Source organism: Leguminivora glycinivorella, chromosome 4 (genome assembly GCF_023078275.1).
Source record: "Leguminivora glycinivorella isolate SPB_JAAS2020 chromosome 4, LegGlyc_1.1, whole genome shotgun sequence".
Lineage (NCBI taxonomy): Eukaryota > Metazoa > Arthropoda > Insecta > Lepidoptera > Tortricidae > Leguminivora > Leguminivora glycinivorella.
Genome location: NC_062974.1, coordinates 15,318,117 through 15,339,360, shown reverse-complemented (window position 1 = coordinate 15,339,360; position 21,244 = coordinate 15,318,117). Strand labels below are relative to the sequence as shown.

Below are 21,244 nucleotides of genomic sequence, written 5' to 3'. Positions count from 1 at the left end.
CTACTATTAATGTATTAATACATAGTTGGTGTCGCTCTGTAAATAGAATTTTGTCGGGGAAGCAAACATATACAGAGAACGACGATCCTATTAAGAAAAGTGCTCAAATTTATTACAATATTCATAAAAATAAGAAATAATTATTTATATTAATATTAATACTTAAAATTGCAAACGGGACTTGCGAGTAACCATGTTTTTAAACTAATTTCCGTTGTTTGAAGGACGGTTTTGTCCCCGTGGCCTCGGAAAAGACAAGTCAAGAAGTCTTCTTCATAGATTTATAATTATTAAACTAGATTGTGGAATCACATTTTTTGCCATACTAAATTGAACCTTATCACTGAGACAGAAAGGTGATCGTATCAGACTAGCGAAAACGGTCCACATGAGAGGGCATTGTTTGGGCTGATGTCCCAAACGTCGTCGATTGATTTAAAAGTTTTTAATCATCAATCATTCTATTCATCAATGATAACATTAAAATAATTGTCAAGGCTCGTTAAGTTTTAATGAAAATAAGTATATTTAAAATTCTGTACCTCAAAAACTATGTTTTTAACAATATTTGGTTATGCAAAATGTCATTTACTTTTGTCCTCCTGAGGCCTTATTTTGTTACTCAATAAAAGTTCAAAATAAATTTTGAATATGTACAAAAATTTGTACACAGAACACGAGGACTGAGATGACTATAAAAAGAAGTTATGTGCTTGCATTATTTGCCATTTTTATTTCGGTTTTGACGTAGAGCTCCTCTTTTAAAGACTGTACACGATAAAATCCGGCCACGCATGATATGGAATATTTTTCCCCGAATCCACATTTTGAAGTAATGTTTGTACTTTTATTAACCAGTATATCTTAAACTATGTAATAATAGTAGCTTTTCGTCGTGATGCACGAGTATGTGTGTTTCGCCGAATATAGTGCAAAGTATATTTCAATTTTTTTGTCCAGCGTTTTTTGACAATGTTCACAGGCTTCTAAACCGTTTAGTTTATCACTACGGTTGCTACACTAAGTTAAGGATACTAAAAATCTTCATATTTTTCTATGTACGTTACAAATATAGGTCAAAAAACAAAAAAGATATAAACATTTTTCTAAAAAAAAAAGTTGTTTTTTGCTTCTCTTGAAAACCTGCATTTTGTCCTTTACGCCAATTGAACCCAAAGGTATCGATATTATGTTTGGCCAGATTTTATCGTGTACAGTCTTTATTATAGACGTTAAAATTTCGTGAGACATATTCAAATATTTTATGAATCTACGGTTGTACTCACGTTATTATACTTACTTATAGCTACTGCTGCGACATGTTTCGGGCCAATTTCCTCTTGTATTAGTGATTTATTTACTATTAGCACACTTATTGTTAATTATTTTACCCTGTCATGTAATAGAATAATAATTTAAAGCCTGACCAGAAATGACTATGACCGACGCTGTTATTGTGATGCATGCGGTGACAATTCAGCATAATACCTATGAAGAAAATAATTTTTATGAAATTCCGCAACAAGGTGCCTAGTCATGTATTTCTGGTCAGGCTTGTTTGTGTAACCATTATAATATGTGATTAAACAATAAATTGAACATCAATCGGCACATATTGTTTTTTTTTTTACTTTTTCATGACTATCCCCTGGACTGTGTAGTCACCTATAATGAGATGTTTTGTTTTTACATTTTATTGTCTGCAACAATATTATACGAAATAAAAACGTGATGATATTATTGTAGTCAATAAAATGAAAAAATAAATACATCTCATTGTTGGTGACTACGAGAGCCCAGAATGTAATAATTATAGGTAAGCATGTGTGCGTGCACACATACATAAGATTTAGTACAGCAAAAAAACGCTTGGGGCGCTTTCATCAACGTGCGTCCACGTTTGGTCGAGAGATGGCTCTCTTTTTATAATACTATTATTATACTCTTTGGTCTCTAGCGATTGCGTCTATTTAAGAAGGTATATTATTCATACAATTATATTTCTTTTAATTATGGGTATAGTATAATAAGATAAGTATGCAAACATAAAAACAATTCTTCAATATACTGAATTTAAATTAATGAAATATACTGAAAAGTTTGTAACCTGAACCCTAACAAATTCAGTGCCAATGACGCGCATTCGTAGGCATTCGTTTGTCTATTTGTATATGGGCCGAGCGTGTCAGATTTTGTACTGAAGTTGTTACTTGCCTGTGATTTTAAATATGTCCTAGGCCCTTGAATGTTTATAATTTTTGAGTTGCTTTATATTTCTTGACTTCAACTTACAAAAATTGACACCCTAAAGCTGCAAGCTGCAATAAAGACGGACAACTCAGTGGATTTTACTGAATTCATTTGACACGCTAAGTAGATACGTTTGCTTGATCTATGGTATATAAAAACATCTGTGTTTGATTGCAACTCGGTCAAAATTACCTACCTAAATTTAAGTTTATTCTCGTTTAACACCGTGTTTTTATTGAATCCCGTTAACTTTAAGGGAAGGTTATTTAGATCAAATACAATTAATTTCTCTAAGAAACTAGCGTCTTAACTCGTACGGTTACCGAGTTATTAAAAAAATAAAAATAATTGCTGAACACGTGTGACATCCTTTACCACTTCCTAATGTTATTTGTTTTGACATGTTTTGTTTTCCAGCTGACACCTGTTATAGATTTAAAAAGTAAGCAAAAAGATGAAGATGAGCCAAATCCGGATAACCTGGGCCTGCAAGCAAACACTTTAACGGCAACATTGAATGTACAAGATTTTGACTGGAATGTTGCTAATGAATATGATCCTATGTGGCCTAATGATTATGAGAAAGTAGCCAAAGGTATGCTATCCTTTTTTTTACAAACTGATATTCTGCACATCTACAGGGCAAGTTGCCTCACAAGGGCTGTGACATCTTGGTCTGTGTAGACCTGCCTATTGAGAAAATACAGAGTATCTAAATATCTAATAAACAAAACAAAACACAATGCAGTGAATCCCAAATTAGGCCCACCTGAATGGTTCACCTGTGTGGACTTCAAGATCAAAAATTGTTATGAGGTTTCCACAATTTTTATTTTTTAACCCTTCCCTTACAATGATAAAAAGGTCCTAATTGTGTTGAGAAGCTGCATAAAAAAAATACTGTTTCAGAATTACAAGCCAAAAGATTGCAGCTGGATGGGGGCGACAGAGGAGACAGATCAGACAGAAAACGCAAGAGCAGATTTGGAGACGAGGATGATATCATTCCTGAAAAGACACTTATACCTATGGTAACAATATTTTCAAATCACTTGATAGAAGTCTATGCTATAAATAGAAATACCATGAATGTTTTAGATATTTCAATGTAAGGCATCTAAAAGCTGTTCAAAGATGTTTGGTTGTATTAAAAAGCACTATAATTTAATAATAGTGATATCATTACAGTAGCGATATTTATTGTATATTTTTTTTGCGAACAATAAATGTCTTTAACCCGATATTTGAAATTTTGAAGGAAGGAAGCTTTGGAAGAGACCAATAAGCAGCAAGATAATGATACATATAATAGGTAAACATGTTGAAGCCTTTAACGGCAACCACAAAAAAAGGCCCTGTGTGGTGTCGGGTTAAGAATTTCACCACCCCCTTTCTTCCCATGGGTGTCGTAGAAGTCTACTGTGGGATGTGGGTTAAATTGTGGCGTAGGCGAGAGGCTGGCAACCTGTCACTGCAATGTCACAATTTGAATTTCTTTCAACCCCCTTTTGCCCAGAGTGGCACTGTAACTTGAGTAGTTCATATGTATGTAACAAAAAAAGCTATTGTACTCCTGTATAGAGATAACTGATCTCAGTGATCTCTTTTATAAAAAAATTTTTGCAGGGCGACGTTGCACATATATCTGACTACATTAGCCTTAAGTTCATCACTACTAATTCAATAATCAATTCTATACGGCTGCGTTTTTATCACTCATACGATGTATCACTGATGCACTCACATACCATACCTGAAGAGATAAAAACAAGATAATACTGCATTTACTAGAGAGCATTTTGCATTTTGTCAACTGGTCTGGCTCAGTCGGTAGTGACCCTGCCTGCTAAGCCGCGGTCCTGGGTTCGAATCCCGGTAAGGGCATTTATTTGTGTGACGAGGACTGATATTTGTTCCTGAGTCATGGATGTTTTCTATGTATGTAAGTATGTATTTATCTATTTAAGTATGTATATCGTCGCTTAGCACCCATAGTACAAGCGTTGCTTAGTTTGGGGCTAAGTTGATCTGTGTAAGATGTCCCCAATATTTATTTATTTATTTATATTTTATAGCTAAAATTTCCCGTCTCCACAGCAACCTGAAGAAGAAGAAGCGGAGGAGATATCCAAGCGAGCCGCGGGCGCCGCCATAGCGCCGCCGCCGTCACTCACGGCAGAAACGCCGTCCCCACCCCCCGCCGCCGCGGCGCCCTCGCCCGGCTTCTCGCTAGGGGGATACGGAGCCAGCTCCATCGCGGCTAAGATCATGGCCAAATATGGTTTCAAGGTGAGATATATAAGAGGGCTAAGTTGCATGTTAAAGCCGCTATAGCGCCGTCGCCGCCACTCACGGCAGAGACGCCGTCCCCACCCCCGCCGCCGCGGCGCCCTCGCCCGGCTTCTCGCTAGGGGGATACGGAGCCAGCTCCATCGCGGGCATCGCGGCTATTAAGATCATGGCCAAATATGGTTTCAAGGTGAGATATATAAGAGGGCTAAGTTGCATGTTAAAGCCGCTATAGCGCCGTCGCTGCCACTCACGGCAGAGACGCCGTCCCCACCCCCCGCCGCGGCGCCCTCGCCCGGCTTCTCGCTAGGGGGATATGGAGCCAGCTCCATCGCGGCTAAGATCATGGCCAAATATGGTTTCAAGGTGAGATATATGAGGACAAGGTTGCATATTAAGGGTCGGTTAATTGTACCAAACCGTCTGTCACCATTAAAGCGTTCGTTAAATTTTATTATATGGGAAGTTCTATAGACGTCTGCTGCGTGACGAAGATGTGTCTGTTAAATGTGGTTATGTGGTTCAAGCAACTGGCCCTTAAGCCGCTATAGCGCCGCCGCCGTTACTCACGGCAGAGACGCCGTCCCCACCCCCCGCCGTCGCGCCGATGCCTTCGACCGGCTTCTCGCTAGGGGGATACCGAGCCAGCTTCATCGCGGCTGAGATCATGGCCAAATATGGGTTTAAAGTGACATTCATAAGGACTAGGTTTTCCAGGAAGCAGAAGACGAAGTTAAAGGGCATATAAGTGCTCTGCACAGCTGGTCTTCATACTTGCAACCTACCTGAGAAAGTTGGTTTGCAACTTTGCATATTAAAGCCGCCATGGCGCCGCTGCTGTCCTGTCACTCACGGCAGACACGCTGTCCCCACCCACTAAATTAACTGTTAACCAACACTAAATATACAATCTTACCAAACAAAGTGCTCATATTTCAGGAGGGGCAAGGACTTGGCAAGAAGGAGCAAGGCATGTCCGTGGCCCTGCAAGTGGAGAAGACATCCAAGAGGGAGGTCGCATCATCCACGAGAAAGACGGCGGTGCCGTTATGCCGCCGCCGGCGTTCGCTGTGCCCGCTTTGCCGGGATCAGGTACTGTTTTATACATACATACATACAATCACGCCTGTTTCCCAGAGGGGTAGGCAGAGATCACGGATTTCCATTTACTACGATCCTGACAAACCACTTTCGCTTCAGACACATTCATAACGTTTCTCATACACGGTCGGGTCGTCGGTTTCGAGTACTTCTGATCTGGCCTTCTGCAATATTTCCCCAATTTGGTCGAGAAAAGTTCGCCTAGGTCTTCACACCTTAACGAAGAGAGTATATGAAAAAAGAGTGGAAGGGTCAGTTGGAAACCCTTCCTCTCTTTTTTAATAATGTACTTCGTTAATCTCCTCTCATTCATCCTCTCTACATGCCCGAACCACCTTATCATACCCATCTCAATCTTTGTCACCACCACATCTACATCCACTCCACACTTATCTCTTATCAGTGACCTCTACATCAAGGGAAAGGTTGCTCCAGACGGTCGACCCCAAGTAGCAGAACTTATCGACTACATCAAAGGGTACGCCTTCAAGCGAGATGGACGGCTGGAAAGTGTAACCCTGCGCTATACGGTGGCTGGCCACGTGCAGCGCATGGACAGTGCTCGTTTGCCCAGACGGGCCATGATGAGCCCAATCGCATCAGGCAAGCGTAATGTAGGACGTCACTCCTCCGCTTTAAGGAGTGCGTAAAGCGCGATATGGTAGGGTTTAACATTGACAACACCTCATGGGAAGACCTAGCAGCAAACCGCGACGAGTGGAGGTACAGCCTTTTCAGAGGCCGTGAAACCCATGATAGGTCCTGGTTTCCATGTAATAAGGCACAATAAGGATCGATTACGTGCGGACTCTCATTTTAGTTTTAATTGTGACAGAGAGTGGTAGATTACGCTGATCACGAATTGGATTATATATCCACAAGCGGCATTGTCGCTCGATCAGAGATGCTGCTTAAATCATCTGTAAAGATGCACAAGGCCTAATGATGATGATTATATTTAATAATATTATATGTATTACGAGAAAATAAGCACCTGTTGCAAATTGAGGGCAAACATACATGTCATTCAAGGATGAAATAAATGAGAGCAGTAAAAAAAAATTGTTGTTGATTCGACCGATATCACGTGTGATTTAAATTTTATTATTGGCTGTTTAGTGAGGTACAGTTTAGAAAGAAGAAAGAAAGAAAATACGTTTATTACGACCAGAAGGTTACTTATATACTAGAGTACATAAACACAACATGTAAATACATAATGTTTGATTTAGTGGTCGCAAAAGGACACCACTCAGCATATGCTCAGGCACAGATGGTGCCACAGCGCTGGTCTTCCGTGGGGCCCAGGGTCGGTCGATAGTGTAACACAATAAGTGAGGGTACAGTACAGTAAGATAACATTTAGAGATACAATTCACACTAAAACTATTAAAACGAGACAAAAAATATAGCAGGAGTAGCGAGGGGAAGAAAATGAGATAAAATGAAATATGGGGGGGGGAAGAGCGGAGTGGGAGGGGGGGGAAGAGCGGAGTGGGAGGGGGGGGGGGGTAAAACGATACATAAACATACAACATAAACTAACAAACACCACGATCCGTAACACTCACACGGCTCACACTTCGTAGAGATCACGACAGCTGCAGGGTTTAGGTACAGTTTATTGATGTATGTTTCAGAACATAGTTCCCACACGTTGGGACGATACACGGCTATGCGCGCCAAGCTGACGTCAGAACGGCGTGTCTATGTCACTATCTATTTAATGCTTAATTTCTTAGGTACAGTTTTCTTCGCTATATATACAGTTTAGTACAGTTTAGGTACAGTTATTTGGTGCAAATTTTGTGACTACATCTCTCACGCCATCCTGACGGACACTCTTATCACGCTATTTCTGATCCTATCACTCAACTTGATACCTAAAACTAGCGGCTTGTAACTTTAGCGCTGACCGTTATTGCGCAGGAAACAGGTATCTCAGGGGATTACAGGGGGCGAAGGGTATGCCCCCATACGCAGCTATCCCCTCCACATTTCACTCAGTGCTAAAGTTACGTGCCGCCACTTATACACACATTTGATGACGTTTTTAGGAGTTGTTTAACTAATCAACAGTGGGGTGATAAAAATTGCTCCTATTATTTTCATAAAGTAGAAAAGATATCCACGAGATTGAGTGAGATTGGCTATTGGTTGAAGCAGCGGTTTCAATATGTGCTGCACTCCTTGGGATCTCCAAAAACCTAATAACTCAACTAACTTATTAATTTCTCACATTGTTACAATACACTACATTATTTATTTTTATTTTTCATTCCAGATTCACCAGGCACTGCATCTAATTCACCACAAATGTCAAGACAGGAACCATCCATCACGGAGATTATGAAATCGCCCAGTAAAGTTGTACTGCTCAGAGTAAGTTCAGATACTGGAATTTACTAAATAACGTGAAATATAAACCATAAACAAATAATACTGCGTTGTGTATAAGTAAAACCGATTTTATTTAAAAAATCATCGCTCGCGCAGCCGGCGTGCTATCAATTTTCCCTGAAACGGTCTTTTCATTCCCATTCGTCATCGCCTTCCCATTCGCTCTAGACTAGAAAGCCGATAATGAAGACCTTTGTTTCATTGTGTCACCAATATTCGGTTTACTAACAACGGAGACCTGATTGCAGCTGGAGAGTCCTCGAAAAATCTAAGCTGCACGGTTTCAATAGCAATAATACCAATAATCTTTTATTTAAACATTTGCAGAACATGGTCGGCCCAGGCGACGTGGACGAAGAACTGGAGCCTGAAGTCAAAGACGAATGCAACACCAAATACGGTGACGTCATAAAAGTGCTCATCTTCGAACTACCGAACTCGCCCTCCGACGAAGCCGTACGAATATTCGTGGAGTTCAAACGAATTGAAAGCGCCATCAAAGCTGTCGTTGACCTGAACGGCAGGTTTTTCGGCGGTAGACAAGTGAAAGCTGGGTTTTATGATGTGGAAAAGTTCAACTCTTTACAGTTGACTGAGTAGTGTGGCTTTGTAGATTTATGTACCTATATTATTATATGAAATGAAACAAATATTGCATCTTTTATTTTCACGTCTGTGTGCCACCACCACAGAGAACCTCCTATAGAGTACCAATATTGTAAATTTTGTGCGCGCTACAAATCACCAGTGCTTGGGGTGCGAGGAGCGGGAGAGGAATGTGTTTAGCGCGCTGCGATTGGTCGTTTCAAGGACGGCGGGCAGTCGCGCCAGATGAAAAGGGACAGAAGTATGACTGTCCCTCTACTGTCGCGTAAGTAGCCAGTGTAAGTTGACCTATGCCGGCTCTGAATAAATTATAAATATGACTTATTTGTGGAATGTAATGCCGTCTGTTTTTAAATTTGAGCTTCTTGTTACCTTTCCACACTACAGGTGGACATCTTTAAGGCATCAAAATACCTTTTTTCAATTTTTTTATTGCGAAAAACACGCGCTGCTTTCGGGTCGGTTACTTGGTCGCTACTGATCGGGCACGGCGAGCGCCCGCGCTTATATCATTGCAAATACTAGTAAGGCTGGTGACCGCGAGTCGTCTTGTAATGGATGTCTATAGGGGTTGGTCTGTGGCCACCACTATCCTCATTCTACCTGTATTGAACCTAAGTGCAACTAACACATAGGTGCGGCTTCATGAAATCTATAAATGCTAGCTAAATTCTGAAATACTTATCAAATGGGAAATCGGTGGAATCAAATGCAACACACTCATAGCTTCAAGCCAAGCAACACGGAAGGTTCTGAAACTTCGGTGAGAAATCATACTACTGCCCTGTGATGTCATGAGTCAGTGCGTTTTCACATTATCCGATCTGATATCGGATGTAGGACCGATATCCTATACTTTGAAGACGCCATCTTTGATTTTTGCCTTTGAAATCCTTCCGACATCCGATATCGGATCGGACAATGTGAAAACGCTCTAAGGAGGATCAATCTTGTGTCGAGCTTAGGTCTATTTAAATTTAAAAAAAAAACAGCTGTCAACATGACGTGTCCACAATTTGACGTTTCACGCGTGCGAATAGTCTTATTTCTAAACTTTGTTCGAATTCTTGTGCTGAAGTTTCGGTCGTAATATTTTTGGAATAAGGTCTAATATTATTTGAAAATATTTGTCATAATTAAACGTAATGAATGCGATTCGCCAAATGCAACTAGGTCGCAGACGGAATAAAATGAAAACTATTTTATTTATTTTTCAAGTCATTTTGTAAGTGAAGTGATAATTGAATAAAACAAGACTTCCACGTAACTTATCTATTATATTTTCATATATAATTATTTACCCAATTTTATAGTACTTCTACTTTTACTGACTTATGACGAATTGTAAAGATTTTTTGAAAATGGCTTTTTCTTGTAATCGATACAGATTAATTGTTGTAATATTGTTATCGTTAATAATGTGGCAGCTATTTAGTATGTTTCCTGGAAATTCTAAGCAAGATGAAAAATTGTCTCAGGTAAGTACCTACTTATTAATTTTATACGAATATATTTGAGATCAATTCTGTTACATTTGCTATTATTACAATATTACTTTCGATACAGTTTGATAAGTATTGTGTGTTAAATAATATCTGGTCTAAAACCTTTCACGTTGATTTCATTAGGTAGATATATTTTTATTTGAATGTAATTATTTATTATAATTTACTTTAAGAAGCTGAACAAGCTCATTTGACAGCGAGTTTGATAGGTACTATAATTTTGCAGCAATATTGCTGATATTCGAAAGCAGTCACCAAATGGTGGATCTGCACTGTCAAAAATTTTTTTGTGCTGCTGTCGGGAACAGACTATAATGGTCATTTGGCATTGAAAATTGAACCTCTAAAGAAACTATTTGGTCACCCTTACTCTAAAGTAATAACTGTAATGGTATGTTCAATATTTAATTTTGTTTTAGCCTGGAATAGTGGAACTGGAAGATGACAAGTTTAACATACATAAACAAGACAAGGTGAAAGTGCGGGTCTACTATGAAGCACTGTGTCCGGACTCAAGGCATTTCTTCATGAAACACCTCTGGCCTGTCACAGAAAAGCTGTCAGAGTTCCTAGATATAGCTCTAATTCCTTATGGAAAAGCAACTGTAAGTATTCAGAATCATTAAATAATTATCATTTATCTTTTCTTTTAGCCTTTCAAGACCCAATGGCTCCTTGAGGAGGGGAGGCAGTTTAAAAATTTAAATGACACCTTAACCCTTAATAGGGCAGAAGAATTTCGGAAGTTAGTACTTTGGTAGTTCGGACTTTGAATTCTGTCAAATTGTCAAATAAAGTCTAAACTATGGTGGTAAATATATTCCCCCTGCCCTATTAAGGGTTAAGTAATTTTGGTGTAATTAAAAATTGAGTGTTGATTATTTACTTATGGGTCTCGAAAGGTTAACCCTTTATATTTTATAGGGTATCTGTCAATTAGAGATCACCTCATAAAACATGATTTATCATATTTTTTCTTGTAGGTACAGAATTTTTAGTAAGTAGTAAATTTTGCATTCATATAAAAATGTGGGTCTAACACTTGTAACTATTCTCACTTGTAAGATACATTATCTGTCTGTTCCAAAATAGAGTGGAACATCTGTGGATATTCAATTTAGCGGGTGAGATTACGTCAAAACTCTGCTGTTATGTCAATGGTTACTATAAGTTTATGTGAATGGAGCCTAGCAACTATGATACATTCATGGGTACATCAGTAGATATAGACTGGTACCATCTAGGTCTATCTATAGAAGGTATTCGAGATATCTAGTTACTATGAATTTGATTTTTTTCCTCACAATTTTATTTGGGACTTGTTTTTTTTCAGATTACCTTTTTATTGTAATCAGTTTGGCTACTTGTATTAATATTTCATTATTTATTTTACAGTCATGGTTACATTGATAATGTTTATTTTATTGCTATAAGTAGAGAAACGTGTTGTCCTTGCATTTTCATATTTATTACAATGTCATGAAATTCTTACTTTTACTTACTTAAATAACCAACATTATTTATACATAGAACTGTGCAAAGTACAAACAGTTTTAAAAAGTCGGAAAAGCTCTCGGAATTTTCGGGCTACAGGGAAATAAATCAAACGAAAATGTGAGGAGTGTCTGATTTTTTTTCTTCTAGCACATCAGGGGGGTTACCATGACGTACTAAAGACGTTCAGTTTAGGTTGAGAGAAAGGGACACAGCTATAGCAGTTACATAGCTCCGTCCCCCTCTCTCAACCTAAACTGAACGGCTTTAGCACGTCATGGTAACCCCCCAGGGCCTTGGTGTGCCTGGGTCAAACTAAAATGTGTAAAGACAATGTATGCGACGTGAATCACTACGTTTGAACTAGAGTGACTATGTGAGATACCTTCGTGAAAGGTTTTTCAAAGTTGTAGTGAATGATGATAATTATATGGTGTTAACTTGGTAGTGAACAAAAAAACACACATTAACACACATATTTACATTCATTTCTGTATTTTAGACCAAAGAAAAAGACGGAAAGTATTATTTCGACTGCCAACACGGCGAGACTGAGTGCTACGCGAACAAGATCCACGCTTGTTCTATCGAGGCTATAGGAAACGTGACCATAGCAGTGAAGTTTACAGAGTGCATGATCCTGGACAATAATGACCCGGATGATGCTCTCTCCAGGGTAAGATATCGAAATTACTTAAAATATCACTTTAGAAACCTTAGTTGGCAGTCGACTACCTACCTACATACAAACGTCACAGGTACCTGGTGTAACTGAACAACTTAATAATCAGCGTGTTATCGTCTATTGAAATTAGCGCCATCTTTCAGCAAATACTAAACATTAAGAACTACTGAGAGACGTACATGGGTGGCGAATAGTTAACGAAGTTATTGAACGGGCGAGCGATTGTAAAACAACTCCGCTAGATGGCGCTTGTTCAACAAAACACCTTATACAACGTGTATCTGCTAATACTCAAAACCTCACACTACACTTAGTAAAATAATTGCTAATTACCATCATAAACTATAAAACTATTTATTTATGTGCGTTACTGCGGCGACATAGGGATTGCCAATAGACAGCTAAGATATCATTGTAAAGCACTTTGAGGTTTTGTCACGGTGGATTTCGCAATTGTAGTAGGCGGGTTTGAGCCAATATTAAGAGTGACAAAGGTTGTGATTAGATGCGAGTTTAGTTTGTAGTGACTTATGATAAACATTGAAATTAAAATGACAAACAACATCAAGCTCGTAGCTGGAAAGAATGGTTGCCCAAGTAACCGGCCAGTATTAACAACCCTAAATATTGAAAAAGGTAAACAACCTCTAGCGATGCGATATGTACATTGTTGTGTTGCAAGTACAGTGAAATAGGCTTGTAAAAAGATAATTAATCATGTTGATTTGAATAGAAATATTACTCCCATCAAGATATAGCTCAATCGATTCTACTCTCGATTCTGAATAGGCGGTTTTCATATTTTTAGTGTTAAGTGGTACACGGTGTATTTCAACTATTGCGCAATTTAGTTAGGTATAAACAATGATATATCTGTCTCTCTCTAAATCAGATGTGGAAACACGTGTGAGGGGAAGGCATCTTTTGCTGAGAAAACGTGAACTTTAATTCGTAGAGCGTATGGGTGTAAACAAAGCACTTATGATCTTTCTCTTTGGAGCCGATACATCAAACAAAAGCGCCTGCAGGTGCGTCTTCGAGGCTTGTCCACTTCCTGGAAGAGAATTGTATCCGATTGTTTTTCAGTTACTACGAAATGTAAACTTTAAAGTGTTTTTATTACGATTCATAACCGAACGATTCGCTATGTAATTTAGGTATAAACAAAGATTCTGCACCTGCCAGGTGCGAGCCCATTACCAGGAAGAAATGTCCAGAAAAGTGTCCAGATCCGTGCCTTTAAATAGCTCCGGGAGCGTTAGATTATTCATTATTTTTCAAGCATCGTGGACCGACAGTCGACTCTGGTTTAAAGTGTAAATTGTTTTAAATAGTGGGGAACCTCTGCCCAAATTTCTAAGTGTTTGATTTTATTGTGAATAAAATCTATGTTTTATTCTCGTAGAGTCAGCATTTGGGATAAGTGCTTAGAGTTGTTTAACTCTGGTACTAATGGGTAGTGATTTCCGCTAAGTTTAAGTTATGTTTTACTAGAAGTATTGGAAGTTAGTGAGTGTTTACTTTATTCATGCCGTCTATTGTTTGGTTTTGTGGGGAACATATGTTCTTTTCAGAGCCTGATTTTGGATGGTAGATTCCGATTCGGTGGTGCAGGTTTATTGTCTTGTGCTATTGAGTTGGAGTTTATATGAGTGAAGTGAGCCGCTAACGATTCGGTTCTTCTTGTCAGAAGTTTCATTGTTATTGTGATAATCAAATTTAATGGTTAAAGTAAATAATACCTAATCAGTTCAAATTAAGTGAAGAATATTTAATTATAAAGCCAGATCGCTGCCCAGACAGACAGTTTGTTTAGCCTTGCATCGATTAACCTAGCGGCTGTTAAACTATTGATGCAAGGAGGTCCGTAGTTTTACCAATACAGAGGGTTAAATTGGCATTTTTCTCTTTACCAACATAGAAAAATGAAAATATCTCTCCCTCCCTGGTTCTTCAATGCCCAGCTGTTAGCCTAGAGCGAGGACATTATATGTGTCAATTGGAGTAATCCAAGCTCGTTCAAAGCGGCAGTATTTGAAGGCCTTGTATATTTATTGTCATAAGTATATATCATATACACAATAGGGAACTATCCTACCCGATTGCCTCCCTGTCCACGGACGCCTGCATCGGGGGGGGATAAATACACAGACTTATAGGGTTTGCTTTCTTCAGTCTAGTCTGCTGAACTCTAGCGTAGTCAGTTTAGGTATACACCGCGTATGTCCTAAAACTCTGGGTCCATGGTGAGTACGAACAGAGTTTTTATCGTTTTAGAGTAGGGAACTTTCTGTCTAGTAGGGTAGAATCACACATATCGACAGGTAGGGAAATAAATAAAGTTCTGTATAAAAACCTATCTTATCTAATAACTAAAAATAAATTAAATTCAAGATCTAAAATCATTGTGAACAAAATTACTGGGTGTTAGAAGGTATTTTATAAATAATATCGTGTGTTTATTCTTGGTATAATGAAACTTCAATATCATATTTATTATTGAAGTGTGAAAAAGCTTTGAGTTATTACTGTTTAATTCATCTAAGTGTAATTTGTAATTGTGGTAGCAATTTCTGATTCTTCATGTGACAGCGATCATTGAGTGTTAGCTGGGGTTTGTTTAGGGACCAGTGGCATGCGGGCGCCGTCCACTGATGGGAAGCCGAAAACTCCGAGGAGTGATTAAGCTTACTTTTCTTGGGTTTTCAATTGGAAGCTTCTTACTCGATGTATCGTTGAAACAGTGAAAGGGTCGAGAAGTTATGGTCTATTAGCAGTATTGGGGAAAAGGGGGGTTTAGCTAGGGAAAATGAAACAAAATAAAAGGGGGGTTAGTTCATAGATAGATAGCCCTTCTGGTTTGGCATAGGATTCTCAACAGAGCAGTTTGGTTGAGATGAGGAGTTTCAAACCACAACGCAAGCTTCGAGCCCAATTGAAACTACTAATAGGGCGTAGTGGATGATTACTAAAATATTTTTTATATTATTTACCATTTATAAACCAAAATTATGAATAAAATGTCTGGCGCCTATAGGTTTTTTCCTGTTCAAGTTCGTATGTTACTTTGCTCGCACATCTTTCACAGGCGTTATTTAGCGTTAACATAATCTCCACGTCTTTTGCCTATTCGTCCAAGTTAATGTAATTTTCACAAAATTATGCTGAGTTTTAATTAGTGGGTTAAGTTATAATTAATCATATGAGTCCAATAGTCGTATCTACTTCGCATTAAAGAGTTTGGGTTGCTATGGTTCATATCGAGGGGTCCTTGGTACACTGGTACAATTACTACTTAACTACGCTCGAAAATGTACATACATACATTATACATAAGTACATACATACACAAAATCATGCCTGTATCCCATAAAGGGGTAGGCAGAGCACATGAGACTACTAAAGTCTCAGTGCCACTCTTGGTAATTAAGGAGTTGAAATTAAGAAAACGGAAATTGTGACAGGTTGCCAGCCTCTTGCCTACGACACAATTTAACTCAAATCCCACAGTCGACTTCTACGACAACCACGGAAAGACATGGATTGGTGAAATTCTTAACCCGTCACCATACGGGCTCGAAAATATATAGTTGATTAATCTATTATCATTTGCCATTTTCCACCCTAAACACCGTATTCTATTTTTAGTGTGCCAAAGAGATGAACATTGACCTGGACCCCATCAGCACCTGTTCATCCAGTGACCACGGATCAAACCTACTGAAAAAATACGGAGACGACACCCAAATCATCAATCCATACTTCATTCCTACCATAACCCTCAACGGGTCGCTGCCAAAGAAGACTTTGCCCGCGATTCTCAAAAATTTCCTACTTGAGGTATGTAAAAGGATTGCCATGCCGCTGCCGCCCCCTTGCTTGTGACAACCCCGACGAAGAAGAGTGAGGCATCAGATGCTCAAAGTTAAAAACGTAAATGTGAAGCCAAAATGTAATTTGATTGGACAGTGCGACGTTTTCAGGACATCGTCAATATTTATGACGTTAAGCAAAATAACATCTTCCCGGTTGCGATGTGCAACTATATTTTGACGATTAGGGTAAATTACCGGATGGTTGGAATTGAAAAGTACTAACCAAGAGCAATTATTCTTATAGAAACTGCTTAATATAATGTTGATCACCAACCTTTGGGTGCTGACGGCTAGTTTATTGCCAATTGAGTAAGTAGTATTTTGAAGGCTCAAGTAGGCTACTTATACATAAAAGTTATTTATTCCGAAACAATTCCCGTCTCAAAAGTGTATTGTCCATTTTTTTATTTGATAGCTTAAAATATTTAAGGAGTATTGAATTAAACATAAATATGTACAGTTGTACTTAAATACGAGCACTATTGTGTTCTAAGAGCTCAAATGAAACAAGATGTTTTACGATTAGTTTTGCTTTATTTTTAAATTAAAGGAAAAATGGAAAAATTCACACCTCCGGCGACCTTTGGCCTTGTATAATATGTAATATCGCTCGCAGACGTTTCTACATGATAAAAAACAAATTTAGTTTTGCTTTGTTGTAGAAGAGTACATTCACGAGTAAATAAGTACATAATGAAGAATTTCGACCTTCATACGTTTATATGTTCCTCCGTTATTGAGTATATGTGTTAATAACCCTTCCCCTGGCTCCTATTTATTTTTATACTTGTGCCTAGTCCTAATAGGTACCTAACCATAGGTATAAAAAAATATAAACTAATATCTACCGTTAGACTTGCTTATGTTACATAAACATATTTACTATAATGGTATTGTAAGTCTTTATTAGTTACTCATCTCACTCATCTGTTATCATAACAATGGAAATAATTATTTTCGCTAGATGGAGCTACGAGTACATACGTGCATATTTTTTAATGCATTAAAGTTGGAGCGTAGGTATCAATATCATTGTGTGGTTACTTTCATATACCTACTTATCGAAAAAGAAACAGATTTACCTAATAAGGCTATTGAAGTATTAATTATATATAACTTGAAGACTTTAGATTAATAAGTTGTAGTAATTGTTATAAGTTTCCTATAATAGGTACAGTACCTATGTACACTTACTAATAGGAATAAAACGTTTTTTTAAATAAGTATACTAGAAACGTAAATAGGCAGGTAACAAATTTATATAGGAATCAGAACCTTCTAGTGTATTATGCCTGTCGCTTCGTAAGCTTATTATGCTGTATGTTAAACGTATACAAGTATGTATATTATTTCAATTGGGGTAATTTCGAAACACAGAACTGTAATGTAATTTCGAAAAGGGAATCTTGATTATGATGGAAAGAAAGGTGATTGTTATGTGACTTTCGAAATTACCCCAATGCACCCTAATGTATTTATTACTACTTAAGTCGTTCAAATTCCTCTCGACTTTATAACCTGCGGGCCGATTTTTGAGTCTCACGCGTTCGAATTCAGAAAATTGTCACTGAAAATAATAAGCAAGTCACCATTTTCAACCGGTATTTTAGTGACAAAATCCCGTATGCGAGATTCAAAAATCGCCCCCCTGTTCATTATTTAGTGCTTTTGTAGAGGCTTTTTATGCATTTATTAACTAAGAGGCAGCATATAATTACCTATGTAAAAGTTTGCGCGTTACAAAGGAATTTTCTATGACTATATTTCTTTAATATCTTTTTTTTGTGGCCAAGAGTAAGCCCATTTATAATTAAAAAAAAAAAAAAACTAAGTACATGTGCCGGTACATGCATATTTTAGTAAAACTTAAGTAGCTATTTTGCAGTGTCGCCTGTAATGTAATGTGAGTGTGCACGGGAAAACGTCCCACTTTGTCGATTGCTATAAAGCCGCTTTGTCAGCTTATTCATATAAAGATACAAGTAAATCTCGCCTTAATGGTAACCGACAAAGTGGGACGTTTTACCAAACACACTCACTAATGTATACGAGTAGGTACTTATTTTATGATTTTGCTCAAGTTGCTCTCTGTACTAACAGCCACTGTAGTGAATTTCAAAGAAAACAGTGTTTCAAAAGAAAAGCTAATTATTATTTTTTAAATTACAAACGTAATATTATTATGAAAACATTAGCTGCAAATTATGCGCAGAGTTAGCTTGGACAGAGTCCATTACTAGCAACAATCCAAACTTGGTTGTATTATCGCCTATATACTGTTGTATTAGATTAAGTAGTTAGGAATTATTATATTGTTATGACTATTTTTATTTTGCAATATTAAATTTACTTTTAGATTTTAATTATGGTTGTGTTATATCCAAGTCGTCATTAATAGTGGTTGTATAATTACTATTAATTTAATTTGGAACAATTGTAACTAGTGAGATTAATTAAAAAGCTTGCCCATTAATTTGCATAATCATAATCATGTATGATTGGCGTGTAATCAACACGTGAATAATTAAAATCATGTATATTGCCGAGGAAACAGTATATGTACCTACCTACTTGTCCGGACCAAAGTCATTAATGTTATGCAGTGTTTTTCTAATAGGTTTTCTAACTGTAATCACGTTTTTCATTTCGTTTTTAGGGGTTCTTAACCGACCCTAAATAAGACAAATATGTATTCGTATTATTCTATGGTATAACTTCGTACCTAAAATCGCCGTCAATAGAAATTGTCAACAACGTAAACAAACCATTCTATAAAACATTCTAGAACAATTTTATTATTTTTAAGGTTGAGGATCATAATGTGATGTGTAGAATGGAAAATAAAGACATTTTTTATTTATTATTTATTGTTCAGAACACATACAGTCATATATCAAATAACATAGGTAGCAAACATGTATAAGGGATAAAAGACCTGGAGGTTCATAAATGTTTTAAAAAGTAGGGTATACATCAAAAACATGCAAATGCGTCTTAGCGAGGAGAAAAACATATGATAAATATGATATTTTGACTACAAGGTTTGTTTACATTGTTCACAAATTCTATTGACGGCGACTTTACCTACTACCGACGGCAACACAGGCCCGCTCGTTGAAAAAATCTAAGTCGGTTAAAAGGTTAACACGTATACACGTATACACGTATTGAATATTCGTTTTAGGCCCCCAGGCTTTCACGTCATTTATAATAGGATATTATTAAAAAAATATTAAAATAAAAGCGACTGCCAATTTCGGTACAATTTTTTGTTGTATTGCCTTTCCAGATTCGAGATTGAGGTAAATGACAAGTACTACACATATACATAATTATTATTATAACACTTTAAGTTCTCGCGCTTTGTACACATATTTAAAGTCAATCGCGTTCGACCTGTGTGTGACTTTAAATAATTATTATTGTTAACTAATACTTCTTATCTAAGCATGATATTGTATTGACATTTGAGCTATTTTCGAGCAAAGGGTAATCCTATTAACATTGTCAATTTCAATAATAGTTATACATCATATACCTATCATTAAGGACGTCCTTAGTGGTGATAATATTCCCTTTCACCCTAAGCAGTACCTAAGTATCAGGGATGTAACGGATGTGGTTTTAACGGAACCGGAAGCGGAAGCGGAAGTTTTGAATTTAGTTTAACGGAAGCAGAAGCGGAACCGGAACCAGAAGCGAAAGTTATAGATGTTAAAAACCGGCCAAGAGCGTGTCGGGCCACGCTCAGTGTAGGGTTCCGTAGTTTTCCGTATTTTTCTCAAAAATTACTGAACCTATCAAGTTCAAAACAATTTTCCTAGAAAGTCTTTATAAAGTTCTACTTTTGTGATTTTTTCCATATTTTTTAAACATATGGTTCAAAAGTTAGAGGGGGGGAGGACGCACTTTTTTTTCCTTTAGGAGCGATTATTTCCGAAAATATTAATATTATCAAAAAACGGTCTTAGTAAACCCTTATTCATTTTTAAATACCTATCTAACGATATATCACACGTTGGGGTTGGAATGAAAAAAAATATCAGCCCCCACTTTACTTGTAGGGGGGGTACCCTAATAAAACATTTTTTTCCATTTTTTATTTTTGAACTTTGTTCGCGTGATTGATATACATATTGGTACCAAATTTCAGCTTTCTAGTGCTAACGGTTACTGAGATTATCCGCGGACGGACGGACGGACGGACGGACGGACGGACGGACGGACGGACGGACGGACGGACGGACGGACAGACAGACATGGCGAAACTATAAGGGTTCCTAGTTGACTACGGAACCCTAAAAACGAAACGAAAAAATACCACACAGGTATAACATAAACCAAAAGTAATTAAATTACCTAGAACTTTTAGGTGTTTACTGTTCAGCCTGTAATCAGCAGTTTGTAATTAGCCTTTAGGCCCACTTAGGTTTTAAAAACGAAAAGAAAAGTTACCTGATATTTTATCTTAAGTATATCATTCATTCCACATATTTTTCAATTACTTGCTCTACAACCTGTATGTGGAATTTCGTAGACCATTGTACTTAGCTTTCATCGATTACAAAAAAGCTTTCGACTCTATTTCTCATTCCAGCATCTAGTCGGCATTACGTGCACAAAATATAAATGAAAAATATATAAACATTTTAAAAAACATATACAGCAACAGTTCGAGTAGAGTTAGACTGGATAGACTAGGCACGGAGTTTAAAATAAATAGAGGCGTGAGGCAGGGGGATCCAATTTCCCCAAAAATTTTTATAGCCGTGCTACAACACATTATGGCGAACTTCCCTTGGTCCAAACGAGGCATTGACATAAAGGGAAAAGTTTTAAGTAACTTAAGATTCGCCGACGACATTATACTGTTTTCAGAAAGCCACTCACAATTAAGTTACATGATAAAAGACCTAAATGAAGCCAGTATAAAAATTGGGTTAGAAATGAACGTTACAAAAACAAAAGTTATGACGAATTCACACAAGATACCAATTTTAATAAATAATGTACCCATTGAGTTTGTCGACAGCTATGTT

General features: G+C 37.5%; 2 protein-coding genes across 2 annotated transcripts; both read left to right on the top strand.

Moving 5' to 3' along the window:
- Positions 1 to 1,432: 1,432 nt before the first annotated feature.
- Positions 1,433 to 8,690, top strand: LOC125225226 (splicing factor 45). Its single transcript, XM_048128835.1, is given in 8 exon segments — positions 1,433 to 1,468; positions 2,668 to 2,845; positions 3,160 to 3,281; positions 4,348 to 4,539; positions 5,479 to 5,545; positions 5,548 to 5,631; positions 7,925 to 8,022; positions 8,368 to 8,690. Coding segments are annotated over 8 exon segments (1,050 nt in total). The 3' UTR covers positions 8,641 to 8,690.
- A 1,180-nt stretch (positions 8,691 to 9,870) lies between these two features.
- Positions 9,871 to 19,443, top strand: LOC125225284 (GILT-like protein 1). The gene is made up of 4 exons (XM_048128916.1): positions 9,871 to 10,124; positions 10,571 to 10,756; positions 12,148 to 12,321; positions 15,979 to 19,443. Exons 1-4 carry the CDS (start codon positions 9,981 to 9,983, stop codon positions 16,213 to 16,215), a joined length of 741 nt encoding a protein of 246 aa, XP_047984873.1. The 5' UTR covers positions 9,871 to 9,980; the 3' UTR covers positions 16,216 to 19,443.
- Positions 19,444 to 21,244: the final 1,801 nt, after the last annotated feature.

Excerpts from the sequence above, each read along its gene's own strand:
- LOC125225284 (XM_048128916.1), top strand. The coding sequence starts at position 9,981 with ATGACGAATTGTAAAGATTTTTTGAAAATGGCTTTTTCTTGTAATCGA. Across the intron at positions 10,757-12,147 it reads TTCCTTATGGAAAAGCAACT|ACCAAAGAAAAAGACGGAAA; the intron begins GTAAGTATTCAG and ends TCTGTATTTTAG. Across the intron at positions 12,322-15,978 it reads CGGATGATGCTCTCTCCAGG|TGTGCCAAAGAGATGAACAT; the intron begins GTAAGATATCGA and ends TTCTATTTTTAG.